This window comes from Gymnoscopelus braueri, assembly GCF_963280865.1.
Source record: "Gymnoscopelus braueri genome assembly, chromosome: 12".
Taxonomy (NCBI): domain Eukaryota; kingdom Metazoa; phylum Chordata; class Actinopteri; order Myctophiformes; family Myctophidae; genus Gymnoscopelus; species Gymnoscopelus braueri.
The window spans coordinates 3,917,976-3,938,892 of NC_137614.1; the positions used below are offsets into that span (position 1 = coordinate 3,917,976).

General features: G+C 42.4%; 1 protein-coding gene across 1 annotated transcript; it reads left to right on the plus strand.

The window, feature by feature from the left end:
* Positions 1-8,459: 8,459 nt before the first annotated feature.
* Positions 8,460-20,152, plus strand: LOC308096813 (uncharacterized protein). Its single transcript, XM_080444279.1, has 3 exons — positions 8,460-8,787; positions 14,168-14,308; positions 18,300-20,152. The coding sequence occupies exons 1-3, from the start codon at positions 8,493-8,495 to the stop codon at positions 19,016-19,018; spliced, it is 1,155 nt and encodes a 384-aa protein (XP_080300405.1). The 5' UTR covers positions 8,460-8,492; the 3' UTR covers positions 19,019-20,152.
* The last annotated feature ends 765 nt before the right edge of the window (positions 20,153-20,917 follow it).

Consider the following 20,917-nt stretch of genomic DNA (forward strand, 5'->3'; position numbering starts at 1 on the left):
ATACTATTCAATTCATCAAGACATAATTATAGAGACATACAATACAATACTATACAAGAAATAATCAATATTAGGAGGAGCAGTAAAAGTATATTTACAGAAAACAGTTGAGGGTCATTTCTTTTGGCAAGCTAGAAGACCTGTCTAGGGCAACTAGGCAACTAGTTGCTCGGCACACACCCTCTGCACCCGGCAGTTGACGATAGCATCATTGTATTGAAAATGTACATAAAAATGTTTTTCAAATATCTCTCTCTTTCTCTCTCTCTCTCTCTCTCTCTCTCTCTCTCTCTCTCTTTCTCTTTTCAGAGTCTGTGAGGTTGGTGAATGGGCCTAGTGAGTGTTCAGGCAGAGTGGAGGTGAAGTCTAATCAGTCATGGGTCTCAGTGTGTGAAAGTGACTTTGACCAGCAGGTTGCAGAGGTGGTCTGTAGGCAGCTTGGCTGCGGAACTCGTCCAGTCCTCCAGGGGGCGCTCTATGGAGAAGTGAATGTTCCAATGTGGACCAAAGAGTTCCAGTGTGAAGGCAACGAGTCTGTTCTCCTGGACTGTAGAACCTCAAACTCGACTAGAAACACCTGCTCACCTGACAAGGCTGTTGGACTCACCTGCTCAGGTAAAATATCAACCATACTTTAGGGAGTCCTACTCCTCCCACCCAACACTCCCTGCTGACAGGCTCCGCCCCCAGCCAGTGTAGGAGTACGTGCATTGACAAATACCACCCTCCCTGCCTGGATTCCCTCCCCCTGAAAATGGTGTTCTTATAGACGCTCGACAAACACTCGACCGGATGCACCGCTGTGGATTCGAACCCCCAGACTCCTCAGTGGTGGGCTACCACTGCGCCACCCAAGCGCCATTAATATGACTTTATGTTTTTACAGTTTATTCTGTATTCTCTGTCCAGATATCAGGATGTTGAAAGGAGACGGTAAATGTGTCGGTATACTGGAAGAGAGACGCGATGGAGGGTGGAGAGGTGTGTATGACCATGATCACACATGGAATCTGATGAAGGAAAACAAACTGTGTAGACAGCTGGGCTGTGGTTCTGCTTCCTCTGGGATATGGTTCGGGTATAAGGATCATGAAAGGACTCCTCACAATATTTTGACCAAGTTGATCTGTTCAGGTAACAAACAATTACAGGCAAGTACAAGTGTCTTATCACCAAACTGTGGTTTAAATATGCAGGAAAGTCAATCTCTACTCAACAAAATGCTCATGTCTATACGACAGATGTCAGGTTGGTGGGAGGAGCCAGTCACTGTAGTGGTACACTGGAGAAGAAAGACGGCGGAGAGTGGGTTACAGTACGGGATAAGGAGCATTACTTTAAGCTGAGGACAGCACATGAAGTTTGTCGACAGCTGGACTGTGGCACTGCTGTTTCAACACGAACCATTGATGTTCGTGGGAGATGGACACATGACACATTTGTGGAGGTGATCTGTTCAGGTAACTTGATAACTTCAACAATGACAGGAATCTATACAGTCTCTTATTGCATCTATCTATCTATCTATCTATCTATCTATCTATCTATCTATCTATCTATCTATCTATCTATCTATCTATCTATCTATCTATCTATCTATCTATCTATCTATCTGTCAACAGACAGTTTTTCCTTAAGCAGTTTTGGCTGGATGGTGTTGAAGGCATTAGAGAAGACAAAAAAAAAATCTCACGGTGTTGCCCTGGGTGTCAAGGTGTGTGAAGGCCCTGTTTAACATGTAGATCATGCCATCCTCAACCCCAATGTCCGCCTGGTACGCAGACTGAAGTGGGTCGAGGTGGTCACTCATCAGCGGTCTCAGATGACACAGTACCAGCTGCTCAAAGGTCTTCATGACCTGTAATGTCAGAGCAAGTGGCCTGGAGTCGTTGGGGACTGAGGGGAGGTTTTATTTGGGCACCAGAACCAAGCTGATAGACTTCTACAGTTGCACTTCAATCTCCCTCCGTCTTCAGGGAGAGGTTGTTCTTTGTTTTTGATTCATTGAATACTTTATTAGTCAGAAATGTAAACGGCACGTGGTACAGTAAGACATTAAAGCTAAAAGGAACACAAAACAGTCTTGAGGACTTGTTTCCATTGCGGTCCTATGTATTCAATTCATCAACATGGCATACAAAGATTAACACAATAATACATGTCATCGACTACAAATACAAACACTAAATGTAGAAAAGAAATGGAAAAATTACATTGACCTCCCCTTTGTTCTCCTGATAGATGTTTTTTCAGGCCAATCTTGACAGAGACCAGTGTTTACTGGATGGTGTCAGGGCATTCCACATTGTGGTGGCACACCGTGGCAGAGCAGTAGAATGAGAACTTTCCCATGTTTGTTCTAAATGTGGGTGTTACCAGATCATGGTCACTCCCTCTGGTGTTGTGGCTGTGGGTGTCACTCACTTTGGAGAAATTGTTAATCAGGTATGAGGGTATTGAGGGCTCTGTCTCTTTGACTATCTGGAATACAAATCACAGTCATATTTTCTTAACCCTGTCTTCTACCCTGAGCCATCCCAAACTAGCAAAGTGTGTCTATATAAATGCACCATTTACCATTTATCAGTTGGTTTTGGGAGGTCAGAAGCTGAAGTTTTTAGTGAACAGGTCCCTGAACGGGGCAGCTAGTTGCTCTGCACACATCTTTTACACCTGGGAGTTGATGTTGTCCTCTGCACCCGGGAGTTGATGTTGTCCTCTGCACCCGGGAGTTGATGTTGTCCTCTGCACCCGGGTGCTTTGCTGTTGTCCGGTCTCGCTGCTTTCCTGTTGTTGGTCCGGGTGAGCTGAGGCCTCACTTGGTCGGTGGTTAGGATCAGGGGTGGAGGAGCTTCCTACTCCACTGCTATGGGGCAATGAAAGTAGATGCTGTGTGGATGGTGTAAATATGACCTTGTTTATGAACTAATGTGAGCTACATTGATATGTACCTGTTCATTTAATCACTTATTTACATGTTTTTACTTACATTTTTTAAAAGGTAAAAAAATATACCATCATTGTATAGAAAAGTAAAATTAAAATGGTTTTGAAAACTCTCTCTCTCTCTCTCTCTCTCTCTCCAGAGTCTGTGAGGTTGGTGAATGGGCCTAGTGAGTGTTCAGGCAGAGTGGAGGTGAAGTCTAATCAGTCGTGGGTCTCAGTGTGTGAAGGTGACTTTGACCAGCAGGATGCAGAGGTGGTCTGCAGGCAGCTTGGCTGTGGAAGTCATGCAATCCTCTTGGAGGGGCTCCATGGAGAAGTGAATGTTCCGATGTGGACCCAGGAGTTCCAGTGTGAAGGCAACGAGTCTGTTCTCCTGGACTGTAGAACTTCAAACTCGAGTAGAAACATCTGCTCACCTGACAAGGCTGTTGGACTCACCTGCTCAGGTAAAATATCAATCACACTTTAGGTTTAGATTAGTTTTGTGTGTGTGTGTGTGTGTGTGTGTGTGTGTGTGTGTGTGTGTGTGTGTGTGTGTGTGTGTGTGTGTGTGTGTGTGTGTGTGTGCGCGCGCGCATAATACACATTGTAATCATAAAGTTACAAATTCCGACCCTGTGAATGTCAAATAAATAGCAGCAAACAGGAGAAACAAAGCTTTAAAAAGCTCCTGTATTTCAACAGATAGACTAACTTGTTGCACTGCTAGAGAGGATCCATGTTCTCTGTTCACTGTACACTCAAACTAATGTATTTTTAATTACTTTTTCTCTTCAGCTCTCCAGGTTCAACTAACACACCACACAACATGTAGACATATTTGAACCAACAACTTGATTATAGATTGTAGCCTAAAAAGTGTTCTTCTAATCAAAGTGATATTACTTATTCTTCTTTTTCTTCTGTTGTCTCTGTATAGAGCTCAGGTTGGTGGGAGGAACCAGTAACTGTGCTGGTGTACTGGAGATGGAACTCTGGAGAGCGTGGAAACCAACGTTTGATCGGTATAGTGACTGGGACATGAAGGCTTCACATGTAGCGTGTAGACAGCTGGGCTGTGGCCAAGCTCTTTCCACAAACCGGAGACATGGTTCTAAAAGCCAAGCTGTATGGCACACCATATCTACCTGTAAAGGAGATGAGTCTCCAGCGAAGGACTGTATTACAAAGGAATACACTCACTCTGGTCACACAAACGACTTACGGGAGATAACATGTTCAGGTGACAAACAATGACAGTAATGCAGTCTCTTATTTGATCTATATATCTATCTATCTATATACTGTATCTATCTCAGCTATTGTAGAAAGACTTAAAATTTGTTTTTGTAATGGGGCATTCTGCACATTTTTAATGTTGGTAAGTCATCACAAAATATTTGTAATCAATAAAAAAATCTGTAGTGTTAATAAAACCTCAACACTGTAAAATCCTCAGTTTGAATTGAACTCTGAGAGTTTCAGACCAGTAAGGATTCATTTGGCCCCTTGGTGGTCCCTGGACCCAATGTTGAGAACCAGTGTCCTAAATGGTGGTGAAGGTCAACGTGTGACCAAATCGCCGTGACAACCAACCTGTTTGTTTACAACAAACCATTGGTTGGCCTCTTTTTACCCCCTTTTCACCCTGATTTAGTCGTTATGCCAATTAATTGTGTGTTTTCACTGCTGTTTCCTACTGGTATCCTACTGCCTACTGGTATCCTACCTGCCATTGAGGAGCCCCCACCGGGAGGAGGGGGCTCCTCCCGCCCCAACACTCCCTGCTGACAGACTCCGCCCCCAACCCATAGAAGTATGTGACAATTATCACCCTCTCGGACCGGCTTCCCTCCCTCGAACACGAGCCAATTTTGTTTGGTTACAAACCATCGACAAAGCTGCATGCACCGTGAGACTTTGTGTTGGTGGGCAGGCACCTCACCACTGTGCCACCTGTCTTACATTCATGCATTCTGCAAACCTTTTTATTAGTATGTGTTCTGATAGAAATCACTACTCATCCCCACCCTGTGAACGTCAAATAAACAGCAGCAAACAGGAGAATCAAAGGACATCATCTCCTGTATGTCAACAGATAAACCAACCGGTTGCACTGCTGCAGAGGATCCATGCACTCTGTAACAACACTCAAACTCATTTATTTTATCATCTGTCTCTTCAGTTCCCCAGGTTCAACCAACACCAAACACCAGGTAAACAAAGATGAACCAACAACTAAAAATGATAGATTTGAGCCTAAAAGGTTTTCTTCTAATCAAAGTAATGTTAATTTGTTTTTCTTTACTGTTTATTCTGTGGAGGAACCAGTAACTGCACTGGTATACTGGAGATTAAGCACAATTAACAAACTAGACTGATTAGAGTTGGAAATGCATGCCCCACCTTTATGCAATACCCGTTGCACTCGTTGTCGCTGAGTATATCCATTGTACCTGTCTGTCTGTGACCCTTTTATGCCCATACATGGACATATCTGTACCTGTCTGTCTGGAGACATTTGATAATTTAACATTAAAAACACACAATGTCTTCAAAGCGTTTGATCAAGTCTCATTATATTTGATGTTTTTTCACACTGACTCCTGTATCTCCTTCATAACTAGAGCTTTAAACTTTAAATGTGATCATAGCAGAGGCATATTAGTGGTGGGCGTGGCCAGACAGTGACATCATGAGGTTCACTGTCAGTTTTGGTGTAACTCCAAAGAAGAGTATAGCCTGCAAATGTAACCAAATGGACTCCTCTGAATTTAATTAACTAAGCAGGGCTGCCAACACTCCTGGATCCCGCATGAGTCTCCTGGTTTTTGACCACGTCTCCTGACACTCTTCTGGATCGTCATTTCTTCTGGTTTTCTTCTGGATTTGGTATCAAACTACCAAAATTCACCAGAACACAGGAAATTACATCTACTATGTTAATAAGTTTCTGGGAGAGGACCCCCAGACCCCCCGGTTTGGGGGTGTGGTCAGTGCATGCCATCATACAGAGATATTAACTTTTAAGTAATGAATGGTTATTATTAAAGATGGGTCTTACATTGCTTCAGTCATCAGATCAATTTCTGTAGGCCTTTTTTAATGGATGAAATTGTACCCTTTATTTTCTATGCTAGTAAAGCAAGCCTGATAAAAGTATCAAAATTCACCAAAACACAGGAAATTACATCTACTCTGTTAAAAAAATTCGGGGGGAGGACCCCCAGACCCCCCACTAGCCACGTCCCTAACCAATCTCCTGGATTCTGACAGTCCAATGTTGGCAGCCCTGACTATAAGCACTTGAATGTGTTTTAGGTGACAATTATAGCATGGATAAAGACCATATTGTAAATGTTAAAGTCATTTTTCTGACTTTCTATTTAAGGGAAATTCAAAATGTGAGAATGTTTTATTGCCATCACCAGGAGCTTGGATGGCTGGATTCCAGGCTTAAAATAATTGATATATATTTTTTTGGAAATCTCTATGGGAAAAGTATGTGCTCTGGATCGATGGAACCACAAAATGGCCACCACTGCTATGCCCTATACATTAGACATCTTCACAGGTCCAAAATCACGGACCCCAACCCCAATGCAGTGGTTCTCAACCTTTTCAGGCCGCGACCACCCCAAAATAATCATATTTGAACTGTGGACCACTCCAAATGATCATATTTGAACTGGGGACCCCCCCAGAATCAGATTTGAACTGGGGACCCCCCAAAATAGTCAGATTTGAACTGGGGACCCCCCACCCTGACATGCACTTAGAATGTGGGAGTTGAGGCATTACATTTAGTTTGACTCTGTTCCTCAGATTAATATTGTGAAAATAGCAGCTCTACAAGCTCACCATGCCTCGCAAGATCGGCTATTTTCACAATGTATGCCTCTTTTTTATATTATTTGACAATTTGGCCAATGTTTGACCAGTTTTTGTAGTGTAGTTTGTTGATTACTTTTGATGCAGTAATGATTGTATGCCTTTTTTATTTACTTATTTGTGAGGAAAAAAAAACGCTTTCAATCTGTGTGGCCATATGATTATTGACAGAATTTTTTATTTTCACATGATCAATTCAATTCAATTGTATTAAAGTGTCAAATCACAACAAGTTGTCTCAAGACACTTTACATGTAGAGCAGAGACCCAGCATGATCAGTGGTTGTTGCAATTGCCTGCACTACAAAACGTCACTATATTTTGCCCTATGATGAAAAAAAGAAACATAACATGTAACAATGTGTACGTTCCGTAATGTAGTTCCGATGGGGAATGCTGTGTTGTTTCACCCGGTGAAGGAATGGTGGATTCGGCCAAGCTCCGAAATACCCATATGTGTGTCTCAAAGAATCCATCCATCCATCCCTCCATCTATCTAACCTTTATTCAGTTACACACCTCCTCCACCAGGTGGCGAAAAACAACAGTGCCTGGATCTTTTGCTGCTCATGCTTGTAACACGTTGAAAATGTATGTTGTTTATTTTCAGCATAACAATGGTGATCCTCAACGACATGTAGGAACAGAGAGCTCTACACATTCTTTAAGTATATTACACATTATTTAAGTATATTACAGTAGGAACAGAGAGCTTTACACATTCTATAAGTTTACAGTAGGAACAGCTATACACATTCTATAAGTATGTTACAGTAGGAACAGAGAGCTTTACACATTATATAAGTATGTTACAGTAGGAACAGAGAGCTTTACACATTATATAAGTATATTACAATAGGAACAGAGAACTTTACACATTCTATAAGTATATTACAGTAGGAACAGAGAGGTTTACACATTATATAAGTATGTTACAGTAGGAGCTTTGCACATTATATAAGTATATGTAGGAGAGAGGTTTACACATTACATAAGTATATTACAGTAGGAACAGAGAGCTTTACACATTATATAAGTATGTTACAGTAGGAACAGAGAGGTTTACACATTATACAAAAGTATGTTACAGTAGGAACAGAGAGGTTTACACATTATATAAATATATTACAGTAGGAACAGTGAGCTTTACACATTATATAAGTCCTCTTTTGTATTGAAACAATCTCCTAAAATGTATATTAGTATCAACTCTTCATTCTCTCACTAAGGAAATTACATTTCCACAACAATAACTAGCAACTAAAGCTGTCAAAATATGTAGACACATAGATATGTCTGGTACTAATTTTTGATAATATCAACGATATGTGAAATGTATTACTATTAATTATTTTGTAAAACATCATGTTATTCAAAAGAAAGTGGAAGGCAGTCCATCCATCCATCCGTCCTTTATTCAGTTACACACCTCCTCCACCAGGTGGCGAAAGACAATAGTGCCTGGATCCTTTGCTGCTAATGCATGTAACACGTTGACCCGGCCGGAAGTAAATAAGTATTGTTTATTTTCTGAGCTGGTGATCCGCAACGACGCAAACGGCGTTTTCTAAGCGACGCCGACTTGCAGGCGAGGGGGCTGAGATGCATGTAGATACACGTAGGAATAGAGAGCTTTACACATTATATAAGTATTACAGTAGGAACAGAGAGCTTAAATGTCTCATAAAGGAGGTAAAATGAGTCAAATGGAGTCTGTACGGCTGAAGATAAATGAACACATGACGTCGGTGGGAGAGGAGATATTGTGTGTTTTGGAGAAACAGCGTGGTGTTGATGTTTGTAGTGTGAAGCTTAAGGTCAGAGTGTTTGTGTTGGAGCGCCTCAGTGCGGCTGCAGAGTTCATGTGCAACCTCTTCCAGAGAGAGATAGAGACACTAGAAACTCTGCTGGAGACACAAAACAAACTGCTGGACGTGATGCTACAGCCACACATCAAACTACACAGAGCAGGTTGGTTCATGCTTCATATCAAACACATTATCACTACCTCAGGGCTGCCAAGTTTCAGGAAAATCTAGGAGTGAGACTTTAGTGTCATCACATGCACGAGCGCCGCACACGCTTGCGTGCATGTGCGGCCAGTGCGTGCGCGCCCTTTTATTTCCGTTTTTTATTACTTTATTTCGGTTAATTCGGTACAAAAAAATACTTCATGAAGTGTAGATGTGTGGCAAAAGGGAAACGTCGCAGGGGGGGGGCTTATTTAATTTTTGAAATATATATATATATATTTTGTTCAACATTGGCCCTCATCTTAAGTTTCAAAGTGGTTTATTTATAAAGCAGCCTAAGTAAGTTCTCACATCTCACTATAAACCCCTTTGTTTCAGAGGACATATAGACACTAATAACAAATAGCAGCTGAGAAACTTCATTATGTACTTCACTAAAACAACTAGTCTACTTTGGATCTGATGGATAGGGTTCTGTGCAGACTGCAGTCCATTTGGAAACACTTAAAGAGGTGGTGCCATGGTTTTGCACTTTTTCTGTTTTTCATGTGTGTATGAGGTTGATAGAACTCCATTAAGCCCCCTGGTGGTGTTTTTATGGTGTTTTATGTCTTCTCTGACTATTTTGAGTTTCTACCTGGAGGCTGAAACCTTGAGGGTCAAACGTGCCAATAGAGAAACAGCGCTTTAGTGACATAGTAAAAACATACCCTCCCCCTCATTATCATAACACAACAGGTGTGGGCATGAGGAGGAGGAGGGACTAGGACAGGTGGGTGGTGCTAAGGTGGTGGAGGAGGTGCTAAGGTGAGAAGCAGGTATACTTAATGAACTGGAGGCGTGTCCACAAAAACATAATTTTAACAATTTTTGTACACTTTTTTTGAAAAAATCTTCCTCCTAGTATAACCATAATACCTGATGATTATGTTTTGGGGGGGATCACTGAAAATCACGGCACCCCGTCTTTAATGGACCTAGCCCTGGTCCAAAGCGTTAGTGAGTCCTTCTCTGTATAATACACTTTTTGGCCAGAAAAGAAAATGTTACACCGGAAAGAAAAATCTGGTCAATAGAAAAATAGCCTCGAGCTCCAGGCTTTTGTTTAGTTTTGCTAAAAAATAAAAGCCTGGCCCAGCGCGTCGGTGTACTCGTATGAGGAAGTGTTTCATTTCCCAACCAACCAGAGTGCAGTGGGCGTCGCTCGTAATGTTATGTTAACGGGGCGGGGGTTGACGGACAGATCGGTGAACCAATGGGATCAGGCGCAATCTCTCGCCGGCTCTATACACCCGCCCCTCTATACACGAAATCAGGAGCGTTGGGGCAGCCTAATAGAAAAATGCCATTGACCAGATCTGTAGAGGGCACTGTGGAGCAACCAAAAACATTTTTTCCTTCCTGTGAAATATTTTCTTTTCTGGCCAAAAAGTGTATTTTACAGAGAAGGTGGGGTGCTGAGAGGCTTCCCACCTCTGAGAACAGACTTTCAACAACACAAAACAGCCTTTGTTTAGGTGTGTAGCGAAATGGTTTTGTTTATTTTCACTACTGTTGGAGCCCTCGCAGGGCAGTGGAATTCCTTGTACAAGCGCAGAGCCCAGCGCCTGGCAGGGCGTAGAGAGAACTCATTAACGCTCTGGACCAGGGCTATTAATGGACCCTACCTGGTCGTAGTGTTGTCTGGTTGCTCCTGACATTATCAGAATGGCAGCAGCTAAATCCTTTGCTCTCTGATGACCGCAACATTCTCTGTGTCCTCCTCTTCAATACCTTCGGTTTTGGTCAAACTACCCCCCAACTTGGAAGCAACAGAAGGTTGCTTGTTTATAATTATTCACAACAAATCTTTGGATCTGATGATAAGTAACTCTGTGGTCGCTAGTTTGAGTCGTCTAAAAATGTTCTGTTTCTTTTTCCTTGGTAGCTTTCACTGTTTTAAAATACTTGCTTAAATCTGCACACTTTGCAGCTTTTGCACAGATAGCTCTTGTATCCTCTCATTACGTTTTTGAGCTCCTGATTATTTTATTTCCCCAAATTTGACTTGTAAACAAGCCAGTGAATGAAATCACATGTTGGCTGGTGGGCGTGATAGAATACAAGTACGCCTCGTCCCAAAACACGCTTGCCCCGGGTATATCTGGCGAGCTCGGTCGGCGAAAAAAATGGGGGTGAGTGTGTTTTGGGGCTGCGTTTCACGTCAATGCGAGGGTGCTTAAAGGCCCGTTCAAAGTCCCTAGATGGGTCTAAAACGTGCGTCAGGGGGTGAGGGATTCCGTCCGTTCTTTACGGACGCATGCGCAGCTGGCATCAGCGCAGCTAACAACATGAAGCTACCATTGTAGCATCTAGCCAAAACAATGCAATAAAAGACACAAACTAGTCCACAAACTAGACAAAAACAATGGTTGTCTACAAAACGTGAGTTTCGACCCCTACTGCACTGTGCTATATATGCTATATATTGTCACAGACCGTGGAACGACGGGTCTAAGTAATTAAGTACATTTACTCAAGTACTTCCACCAACCAACGTGGGTCTTTTTTTGGAGAAAGAGGGAACTTTTTTTCCTTATACTGCCAACGGGCACCACTGGTACTACAGGCAACGTAGTTGAATGTACACGTCGGCCTGACGGTGAATGTCGACTACACGGAAGGAAATCCTGGAGCCGCAAGTGACGGAGGGGGAGACAAAACCAACAACGTAAGGAGCGTTGGCGCTCGTTACGTCTCCTTACGTCCGACTATGAATGATACTTAAGGACGACGGTTCAACCGCCGTCCTAAAACACCCTCACCCCGGGTCTAATCCGGCGGCCACGGTCCACGGAAAAAATGGGGCGGTGTGTTTAAGGACGAGCGTTCAGTTTTCCACCCGTTTTTTTTTTTTTTTTTTTTGCTGTGAGAGGGGGAAAAAAGCGTGAGAAATGGCAAGTGTGGCGTGAGGCGTGAGAACAGGTTAAATTCCGTGACTCTCACTCTCAAAGGGTGAGACTTGGCAGCTCTGCTACCTTCAGTCAAAAACCAAGACCGTAGTTATTTCTCCCTGGTGGATTTATTATGCACTCTTTCAGGAAAAACAAATTAACATCTAACTGGTGAACATGAAGCATAAATGAACAAACGTTCACATTAGACATAACAGAAACATAACGTAAATATTGTACAACAAATACTATGTAACAAATGAAGAACATGTATCACAAACACACCTCACTGGCCTCTGCACATAACCAAAGGGAATGAAATCAACAAAGTGCCAATGAACAAGCTCAAACAGCAACAGAAGTGTATTAAATCAATACATTATTGAAACATTCAAATACAGACATTAATAATATCAATAATAAATTTTATTTGTATTGCACATTTAATTCACAGGGAATCCCAGAGTGCTACATGGTTAAAACACAATCAATCATAGAAGGTTAAAACACGGTTTAAAAATGTTAAGGACAAAAGGATATTGCTGACAGTGGTTACACAACAATTTAACACGAAAAGCCCTTAAGAGTCTTTAGGCCTGTTTTAAAAGAGCCCAGGGTCTGCAGTGCTCTCAAATCGATAGGCAGGCTGTTCCTCAGGCACGGTGCTGCAGAGCAGAAGGCCCGGCCCCCCATGGTGTGTAGATTGGTACTAGGGACATCGAGGAGGAATCTGTTCGCAGATCTGAGGGTGCGGGTGGAAGTTTATGGAGGCTTAATTAGTTTCTGTAGGAAGGGAGGTGCATATCCGTTTATGCAGTTATGAGTGATTAGCAGGACCTTGTTCTCGTATTCGATTGACTTAGATTGGAAACCCTGGTCCTGCGTCTCGCTGTCAAACCAACGGAAGTGTAAACACTTAAGGGGTCTATCTGATACCATATATAGTGTTCCAGCTTTACTGAAACTGTTAATACTTCCGGCACAACGTTAACTTAAACAACCAAGTATAATTGGGCAAATATAAATAATAAGCAATAAAGACACTAAAAATAAAATAAAATGAAGAAATATAAGAAATTAGAAAAAGTGCTCCTCTGAGCACAGGTCTCCGCCAGGTCAGGAAACTTACTGTGGCCTCCTGGAGGCGCTATATTAGGCCAATGTGAAAATGGTGCCATTTCTTTTTAGGCAATTCACGGCAATCGGATGCTGCGTTCATGATTTAAGACATTTTGTTCCAAAAATGTGTTTTGCAAAAATGGACCTGCTGGTGGCGCTATAACAGGCCAATGTGAAAAGGGTGGCATTTCTTCCATGGCCTAGTGGGAATCTGTGTGCAAAACTTCATGGAAATTGCACGCTGCGTTCATTATTTGAGGCATTGTTTTCAAAACAGACCAATCCTGAAAACTGTGGAGGCCAATATTAGCCAATCAGGATGAAACATGAAAAATCTGAAATATCCGTACGTCTTGATCACATGACTATAGAAATACTGTGTACCGATTTGCATGATTTTTGGACAAAATCTGAAGTAAAATGTGTTTTACCAAAGTCGGCCTCCTGATGGCGCAATGAAAGGCAGATGAGGGGCGGCCATAGCTGAGTGGTTAGTGAGCCCGCCTAGGGAACCAGCTGGCCCTGGTTGCCCCAGGTTCGATTCCAGGCTATCCCAGCATATGTGCCGATGATATGAAATTTGTCCCTGAGCAAGACTCTTAACCCCAATTGCTCACAGGTTCTCATTGGAAACAAGACCGCAAGGACTTTCATGAACGACCTGTTAAAAGGAATTATCCTTTATGTGAAAAATGTAAGGCAGAGTTTCCTTGGCCTCTAGGGAGTGTGCGCGCAAAGTTTCACGCAGATCGGTGCAGTTATAGGTAAGAACACGAATCGGCCTGTTATAGCGCCACAATGACGCTGATTTTAACATTTTAAAGTGTCGTTTCCTCCTCGGCCTAGTGGTGCTTTCATGTTTGAGGCATTTGGTTCAAATCAGACCAATCCAAGACGGATCTATCTTGATCACATAATTATAGAGATACTGTGTACCGATTTGAGTGACGTTTGGACAACATCTGTAAGAGTAATATAAAAACATGTCTTTTGCAAATATAGGCCTCCTGTTGGCGCTATAACAGGCCTATCTGAGATTCTCGTGTGGTATCCAGGGAGTGTGTATGCACAGATTCACTGCGATCGGTTTCACTCGTGGACGGACGGACGGACGGACACGCACGGATGGACGGACAGGGTGCAAGACTTCGGCCTGGCAGAGACAACTAAATAATTACAAATAATAAATAATTATGACAGCTAAACACATGTTTACATATGGTCAACACGAGCTTAGCTACAAGTAGCTAAGCTGCTAGCTGAACTACACTTTGAGTTGTTGTGCTGATTCTACCTCTTCTGTCCTCCTTCTGTCTGTGTGTAAAGAGGTTTCATCTGAACATGAGGAGAAGAGGAACCCCAGTCTGGTCCAGGAGGAACCACAACCGATTAAACAGGAACAGGAAGAGGCTGATGTGTCAACATGGACATTACTACATAGGAAGACCAGGTGTGACACTCACTCAGGTAAAACGTTTTAAGTATTCAACTAACAAGGCTAAATGCCATACAATCAGCCCATATATTTTTCTGTGAAAAAATGTATTTGAATATTTAATACAATTTTATGATATAGCCTACTATATTTAATAAATATCCTTTGTTTAGCAAAGGATATTTTCTTCACAGAATCAAATGTTTTATGGTCATGATTCACCAGGAGCCTGGATGGCTTGGTTCCAGGCTTAAAATAATTCATATAAATATTTTCGGAAATCACTATGGGAAAAATGAATGGGCTTTTGATCGGTGGCACCACAATATGGCCGCCACTGCTATGCCCCCTGGTATGTCAGATGGGTGTTGGTTCAGAAACAGTAAAGTTTAAATTTCAAGATGGTTGTATTGGACGCAGACGAATACCCGTACCTACTTAAATAGCAGGTACCTAATTTAAGGACATTTTAATGAATGTCTGTATGAACTCCTCTGAACTGCATTTAAAGAAACTACTTGTTGACACTTGAGTTGTGCTCATATTTTCTTATCTTGCCAAGCCAAGTTCAGCCACCTGGTGGCGCTCGGTTCATTCAGTCACACAGACAGGTGGTGGCTGGTCTCACATATGATCAGAGATCTCTGCCTACTAGAACTGACAATTAACCGAAAATATATCGAAACCAACATTTATGCTGTGTTCACTCTGTCAAATACAAAGTGACATGAAGTTACAAAGCTACACCTGATGTTTGTAGCTGCTACAACATCTACAAAGCTACGATCCAAGCTGAGCTGAGCTTCAACTGCAGATACAAAGCTATAAAACGACAAACGCTACATAAATGTTGTGTAACCATTTCCACTCACCTTCGCTCAGCACACAATTCCTGCTTGTAACGGAGGGAAAACTAATCATTTCTGTCCGCTAGTTCCGTGTTCTTTTTAACCCCAGGCTTTATATCCTATATTAAGGGTGCATTCGGAAATTGCGCACCGGAGCACACTCGCCTATTAGTTTGTATTGGCCAGTGTGCTCAGTGCTGTATTTCGGAACGCACCCTAAAATTGGCTTAAGGGATGACCGCAATCACTCAGCTCCATATATGGGTACTAAAGGGGGCATGTAGACAGGTAGATATCAACGTCCATAGTAACCATGACCATGAAGTCCCAAACTGTGTCCTCATCAATATGACTCAATTTAAGACATCTGTAGTGTCCCGCACATATGAAGGTACATTGTGAACACAAGGTTTTAGAAAATAGTCAATGAACTGCGATGCGGGTTCTGTGAGGATCCCATTAGCGGCCACAATTGGCCTACCTGGGGGATTGTCTTTGGGCTCCTTATGCACTTTCGGCAACAAATAAAATGTTTCCAATCTAGGATGTTCGCATGAAAGGAATCCGTGTTCACTGGTGGTGATCCATCCACTGTCTTTAGCTCTCTCTCTACGTCGTCCTCAGACGAGCCCTCCATCGGAGTCTCCAGTCATCTCGGTTCTCCATACATCTGGCCAGCTCCTTTGTGCTTTCTGCACCAGCATCTTTCCTTTGTACATCCACGTAGGTAGGTGTGGGACGTCCTCTTGATCGATGCCCGTGTGTTGGTTCCCACAGTACAAGCTTTTTGACCGGGAATTCTCGGTGCCGGTGGCAGTGGCCGGCTAGTCTCATCCTCCTGACTGCTATCTTTTCTGATACACTTGGTAGTGCCCCGTACAGACGCTTGTTGGAAATGTGCTCGTCGTGGTTGATGTTCAGTACCACACGTAACATTCTGGTGTAGCACCCGTCCAGGGACTTCTGTAGGGCTTGCTTTAGCTCGGTCCACTACAGCAGTGAGTTCCTCCTGCATGCGGAGAAGAGGATTACTATGGAGTTCAGTGTAATACTCAGTGTTTTCTAGCTGACGATGAGCCTCTTGAACATACTTGGTCATAATCCCACACAACAACTGCCCCTCCTATTATCTGCTCTTTTTATCACAATGTCTTTATTGCGTTGCAGCTCATTTAAGGCTGTACGTTCAGCGTGGGTTAAAGGACGACTTCACCCATTTCCAACCTGTCTTCATATAATTGGTCCTCACTAATGCTCATTATAACATGGCACCATTTTTGTCTACTCAGTCTGTGGCTCAGAGGAGGGCTGTGGACAGTTCAGAAACCTGTCTACCAGTGACATCATCGATGGGGAATCCAAGCTAATAGAAACTGCAGGCTTTCTATTCCTGGAAAGTTAGCAATGCTATAATGGAAGCCATTGTTCTTGTGTCAAAAAAAAAAAAATGAATAAAATAAATGCTGTGCGTCTTAGCCCATAGCCCCGTCCTGCGTGTCGGCCTGTCCTGTTGCGGTTTTCTTCTTTCGTCCCCTGCGTCTTTTGCGGGTGAAGATTGCTTGCAGGGCAGGCCAGAAGCCCTAGAAGGTTGAGAAGGTGGTGACTGGTGGTTAAGCTCATCCTCGCTGCCGGTCAAGTTGAATGACACCCGTCTTGTCCCTGGGTTGGCTTTGAGAGCGTTGGTGAGAAAGTCCACATCTAGGTCGTTTCCCCCAGAAGTACATCTTGTCCTTGACCTTGTAGTCGTTCTGGTCTCTGTTGAAGTTGCCCAGTTTGGTTTGTTTGATAGTAGTCTCCAGTTTGTTCAGGTCAACAGTGAGTTTCTCTTCGAAGGGAAGTTGTTGAGTGTCATTTGTCTGACCCAGTTGAGCTCCGATCTCATGGAATTGTTCTTTCAGAGTGGTTCTCTCTGCTTTAGCCTCTTCAATGAGCAGCAGAATGAGGTCCAACGATCACTTATTTAAAATCGATTCCCACTTCTTTTTGAAGGTTGTATTGTCGCTCCCAAACGAGGGGAATTTGTCAATACGAAGTCCTCTGGGGATTAGGCCTTGTCGCCAGTAGTCAGATAGAGCGACTATTTGCCAGTGTAGCTTAAGGTCTCTTTCCACACTTTTTCTCAAGTCGTGATACAGTTGATTCACGTCTGTATTAGGTGTAATCGTGTCGTTGCATACCGATTCCGACACCATAATGCTGTTCCTTTGCTCACTGGAGCATGAGATTGTGTCTGAATGCATGTTTCTTGTGTATAGTCTCTAGCAGGCCTGGTTGGCGGAGCTACTCGGTAAAGAACAAAGAGTTCAATTGATCAAACAACACATGTTTAACCACTTGAACCCTAGCATCCCTTTTCTTTTTTGAGATCTTTTTCATGGGGAATTAGAGTTTCAGCTTCACCCAGCTGAGTGCTGCCTACAAAGGAGTGCGGAGGGGGGAGCAGTTAGGGGCTAAGTGTCTTGCTCAGGGACACTTCGACACATTGCTGAGGGCTGGAATCAAACTTGGGACCTCCGGCTTCCCAGATAGGCTCAGATGGTGCCGGCCTTGTTGTGAAGTTATTTAAAAAGCCATGCATTTATTAAACCTTGTACATAGCAGGGTGTTGAGTGAACCAAAACGTGAGCTTGGGAGAATTTTTAGCTGAACTGTGATGGGAATCGCTTAACACACAAACATTAAAAGCAAAACATTGATAAATGGTGATTATGACAGAGTTTTTGTAATGATACACATGTCGATAGCTGGCTGACGCATGATTATGAAATAACCGGCCCGGCCCTACTGATCATCTATTATGATAGACAGCTGTAGTGTACACAAACATTCAAACATTTGATTACAGTACAAAACTGAGACGGCGTTCAATTTCCACCACAAAGTGTATTGGTAAAGTGGAATGGTTGCAGCCAATAACAAATATCTTAGATAAATGAGGCTGGATCTATGGTTTAGCAATAGACCATTTATTAACAGAGGAAGTTACTCCAACTAGCACACCTATGAAACAGAGGTAACACTTAGGGTGCGTTCGGATATATAGCACTGGCCAATGCAAACTAATACGTGAGTGCGCTCCCGGTGCGCATTTCCAAACAAACCCTTAATGAAAAAAGAAGAGAACAATTTAAAGGTAAAATATGTCATGGTTGCTTTCATTGTATCTTTTCCCTAGACTCCCTGCACCTCCCTGTGTGTAAAGAGGAGGTTTCCCCTGAAGAGGAGAGGAGTCCCAGTCTGGTCCAGGAGGAACCAGAGCCTCCACACATTAAAGAGGAGCAGGAGGAGCTACTTCAAAGACCAGAAGAGGTTGATAGGCCAATGCTGACATTACTAGCAGTGAAAAGTGAAGATGATGATGGTGAAAACAGAGAGACCGAGCCTGTAGCCAGCACCTCAACTGAACACATGAAAACACAAGAAACTCAGTCCATGCAGAGTCACACAGGGAAGAAAAGAGCCAAGCCATTTACTTGTACAGTTTGTTGCAAAATGTTTCATCGTAAGGGAAAGCTAAAGACACACATGAGTACCCATACAGAGGAAATACCCTTTACTTGTGAAGTTTGTAGCAAAGGCTTTAGATACGGGCATCATCTAAAAGCACACATGATGACCCATACAGGGGAAAAGCCATTTACTTGTACAGTTTGTGGCCACGGCTGTATTCAAAAGGGTCATCTGAAAAGACACATGATGATCCATACAGGAGAAAAGCCCTTTACTTGTAAGGTTTGTAGCAAAGGCTTTAGTCAATTGAGTCATCTAAAACAACACATGGTGACCCATACAGAGGAAAAGCTATTCGCTTGTACAGTTTGCAACAAAGGCTTTGGTGACATGAGTTATGTAAAACAACACATGATGACCCATAAAAGGGGGGGAAACCTTTAGCTGCAGTTTGTGACAAACGCTTTGGTCCAAATGCACATAGATTCATACGTAGAGAAGCTGTTAGTTAAATGGAAACGAATGCTTTTTTCAAAGGATCAATGTGAGTTGATAAATTATATCAGACACATGTATGATCTAGGGCTGGGCCTTTATGACTTCAAATCATATTTATAACTTTTGCCTCGATTATGTACGGTTAATGAATGATTATTTAAAAAACAAAACTAAATAATGAGAGTAGCATGATTCCCTTGTTTAATACAAGCTCACAACGCGTCGTGATGCATTTTCTACACAACCATTGTACTACGAAGTATAAAGGCGGTTACACACCGGCGAATATGCGAATATACGCAAAATTCGGACTCGTTCCGAATAATTAAAAGACGCTTTTTTCACTCCGCGAAACTGGTGTGGAAGCTTGCATTGGATTTTATAAGGTTTTTTTAAAAAACGTATTATTCGCATGAAAAAAATCGCCCCGGTGTGTAAGGACCTAAATACTGAACATATCTTCATATAATTGGTCCTCACTAATGCTCATTATAAGATGGCACCATTTCTGTTTACTCACTCTGTGTCTCAGAGGAGGGCTGTGGACAGTTCAGAAACCTGCATAAATGTGACCTCATTGGTAGAAATGTTTGGTCTTTTATTTATATTTTTTCTTTATTACCCCTTTTCTCCCCAATGTAGTCGTTATGCCAATTGACACACGTGTGTTGTCACTGCTGTTGTATCCTACTGACTCGCCTGCCAGTGAGGAGCCCCCGCAGGGAGGACATTGAGCCTTCGTCCTACTCCTCCCGCCCAACACTCCCTGCTGACAGGTGCCCTCCCCAGCCCGTAGGATTACGTGCAAACCCCTTCCGCCCGTCTTCCCTCCCCCGAACGCGGGCCAAATGTGTTCGTATAGACGCTCCACAAAGCCGGATGCACCGCGGTGGATTTAAACCCACAACCTCTGCGTGGTGGGCAGGCAATGTTTGGTCACTTCAAACAAGATTTCAACCTTTTATTTTACATTTTTATTAATGCAAGAAAATGTTTTTACCTGGTGTACGTTTTGTAATACTGCTGTCCCAAAGATGCATCATAATACAAATGGTAACTGGATCTGTTATGGTTCTTTCAAATGGGAAATGAAATGGAGAAATGTATGGCATCAGGAGCAGTTGAATGCAATTCGTTCCTTTGGGCTCAATAAAGTATCTATCTAAGTTATCTGGGAATGTATCTGAATCCTCTTGCCCAACTCAAAAAGGCAACTTCTTTCTTCTTTTGTTAGGTTTATTTGACTAGATAATTGAGTAGCCCTTTTCTAGTAGTAGTTAGGTTGAAAGCCTTCACAAAGAACAAAAAAGACTTCATCAGACATGTACAAACAATAAAATCCAATCACTCCACTAAGGCATGAGTTTCAGTTTTCCCTGCTCCAATCGGGGAAAACTATTGTTTGATGACCGGCAGAGCATTCACTATTTTTATTGAAATAAAAATAGTGAATCATGAGTTTGTATTATTTGTATTATATTTATTGGGTATCAAAGTACATTTATTTGAGTACTCAACTAGAGTATTTTTTGGATACTTTCACTCCATTACATTTCTAGGAAGGGATAAAAAGTACATTATGAATGTACCATTAAAAGCCCTGTTCCAAAAATCTACTATTTTCTCTATTCTTGAGAACTTTTGAAAATGTATTTAAAAAAAGGAAAATGTGCTTTTTTGTAAAAAAAAGTATTTTTTAAATACCACTACTTGAGTACTTTGACTCAAGTTTTAATCTGACTAACTTTCACATGGTCTGTCAGGTGTAAACCTCACATGTTCAAAACTGTTACTATTCAGGAGTCAAATTTAAAAGCATCAAAAATAGCAGTTCTACAAGCTCAA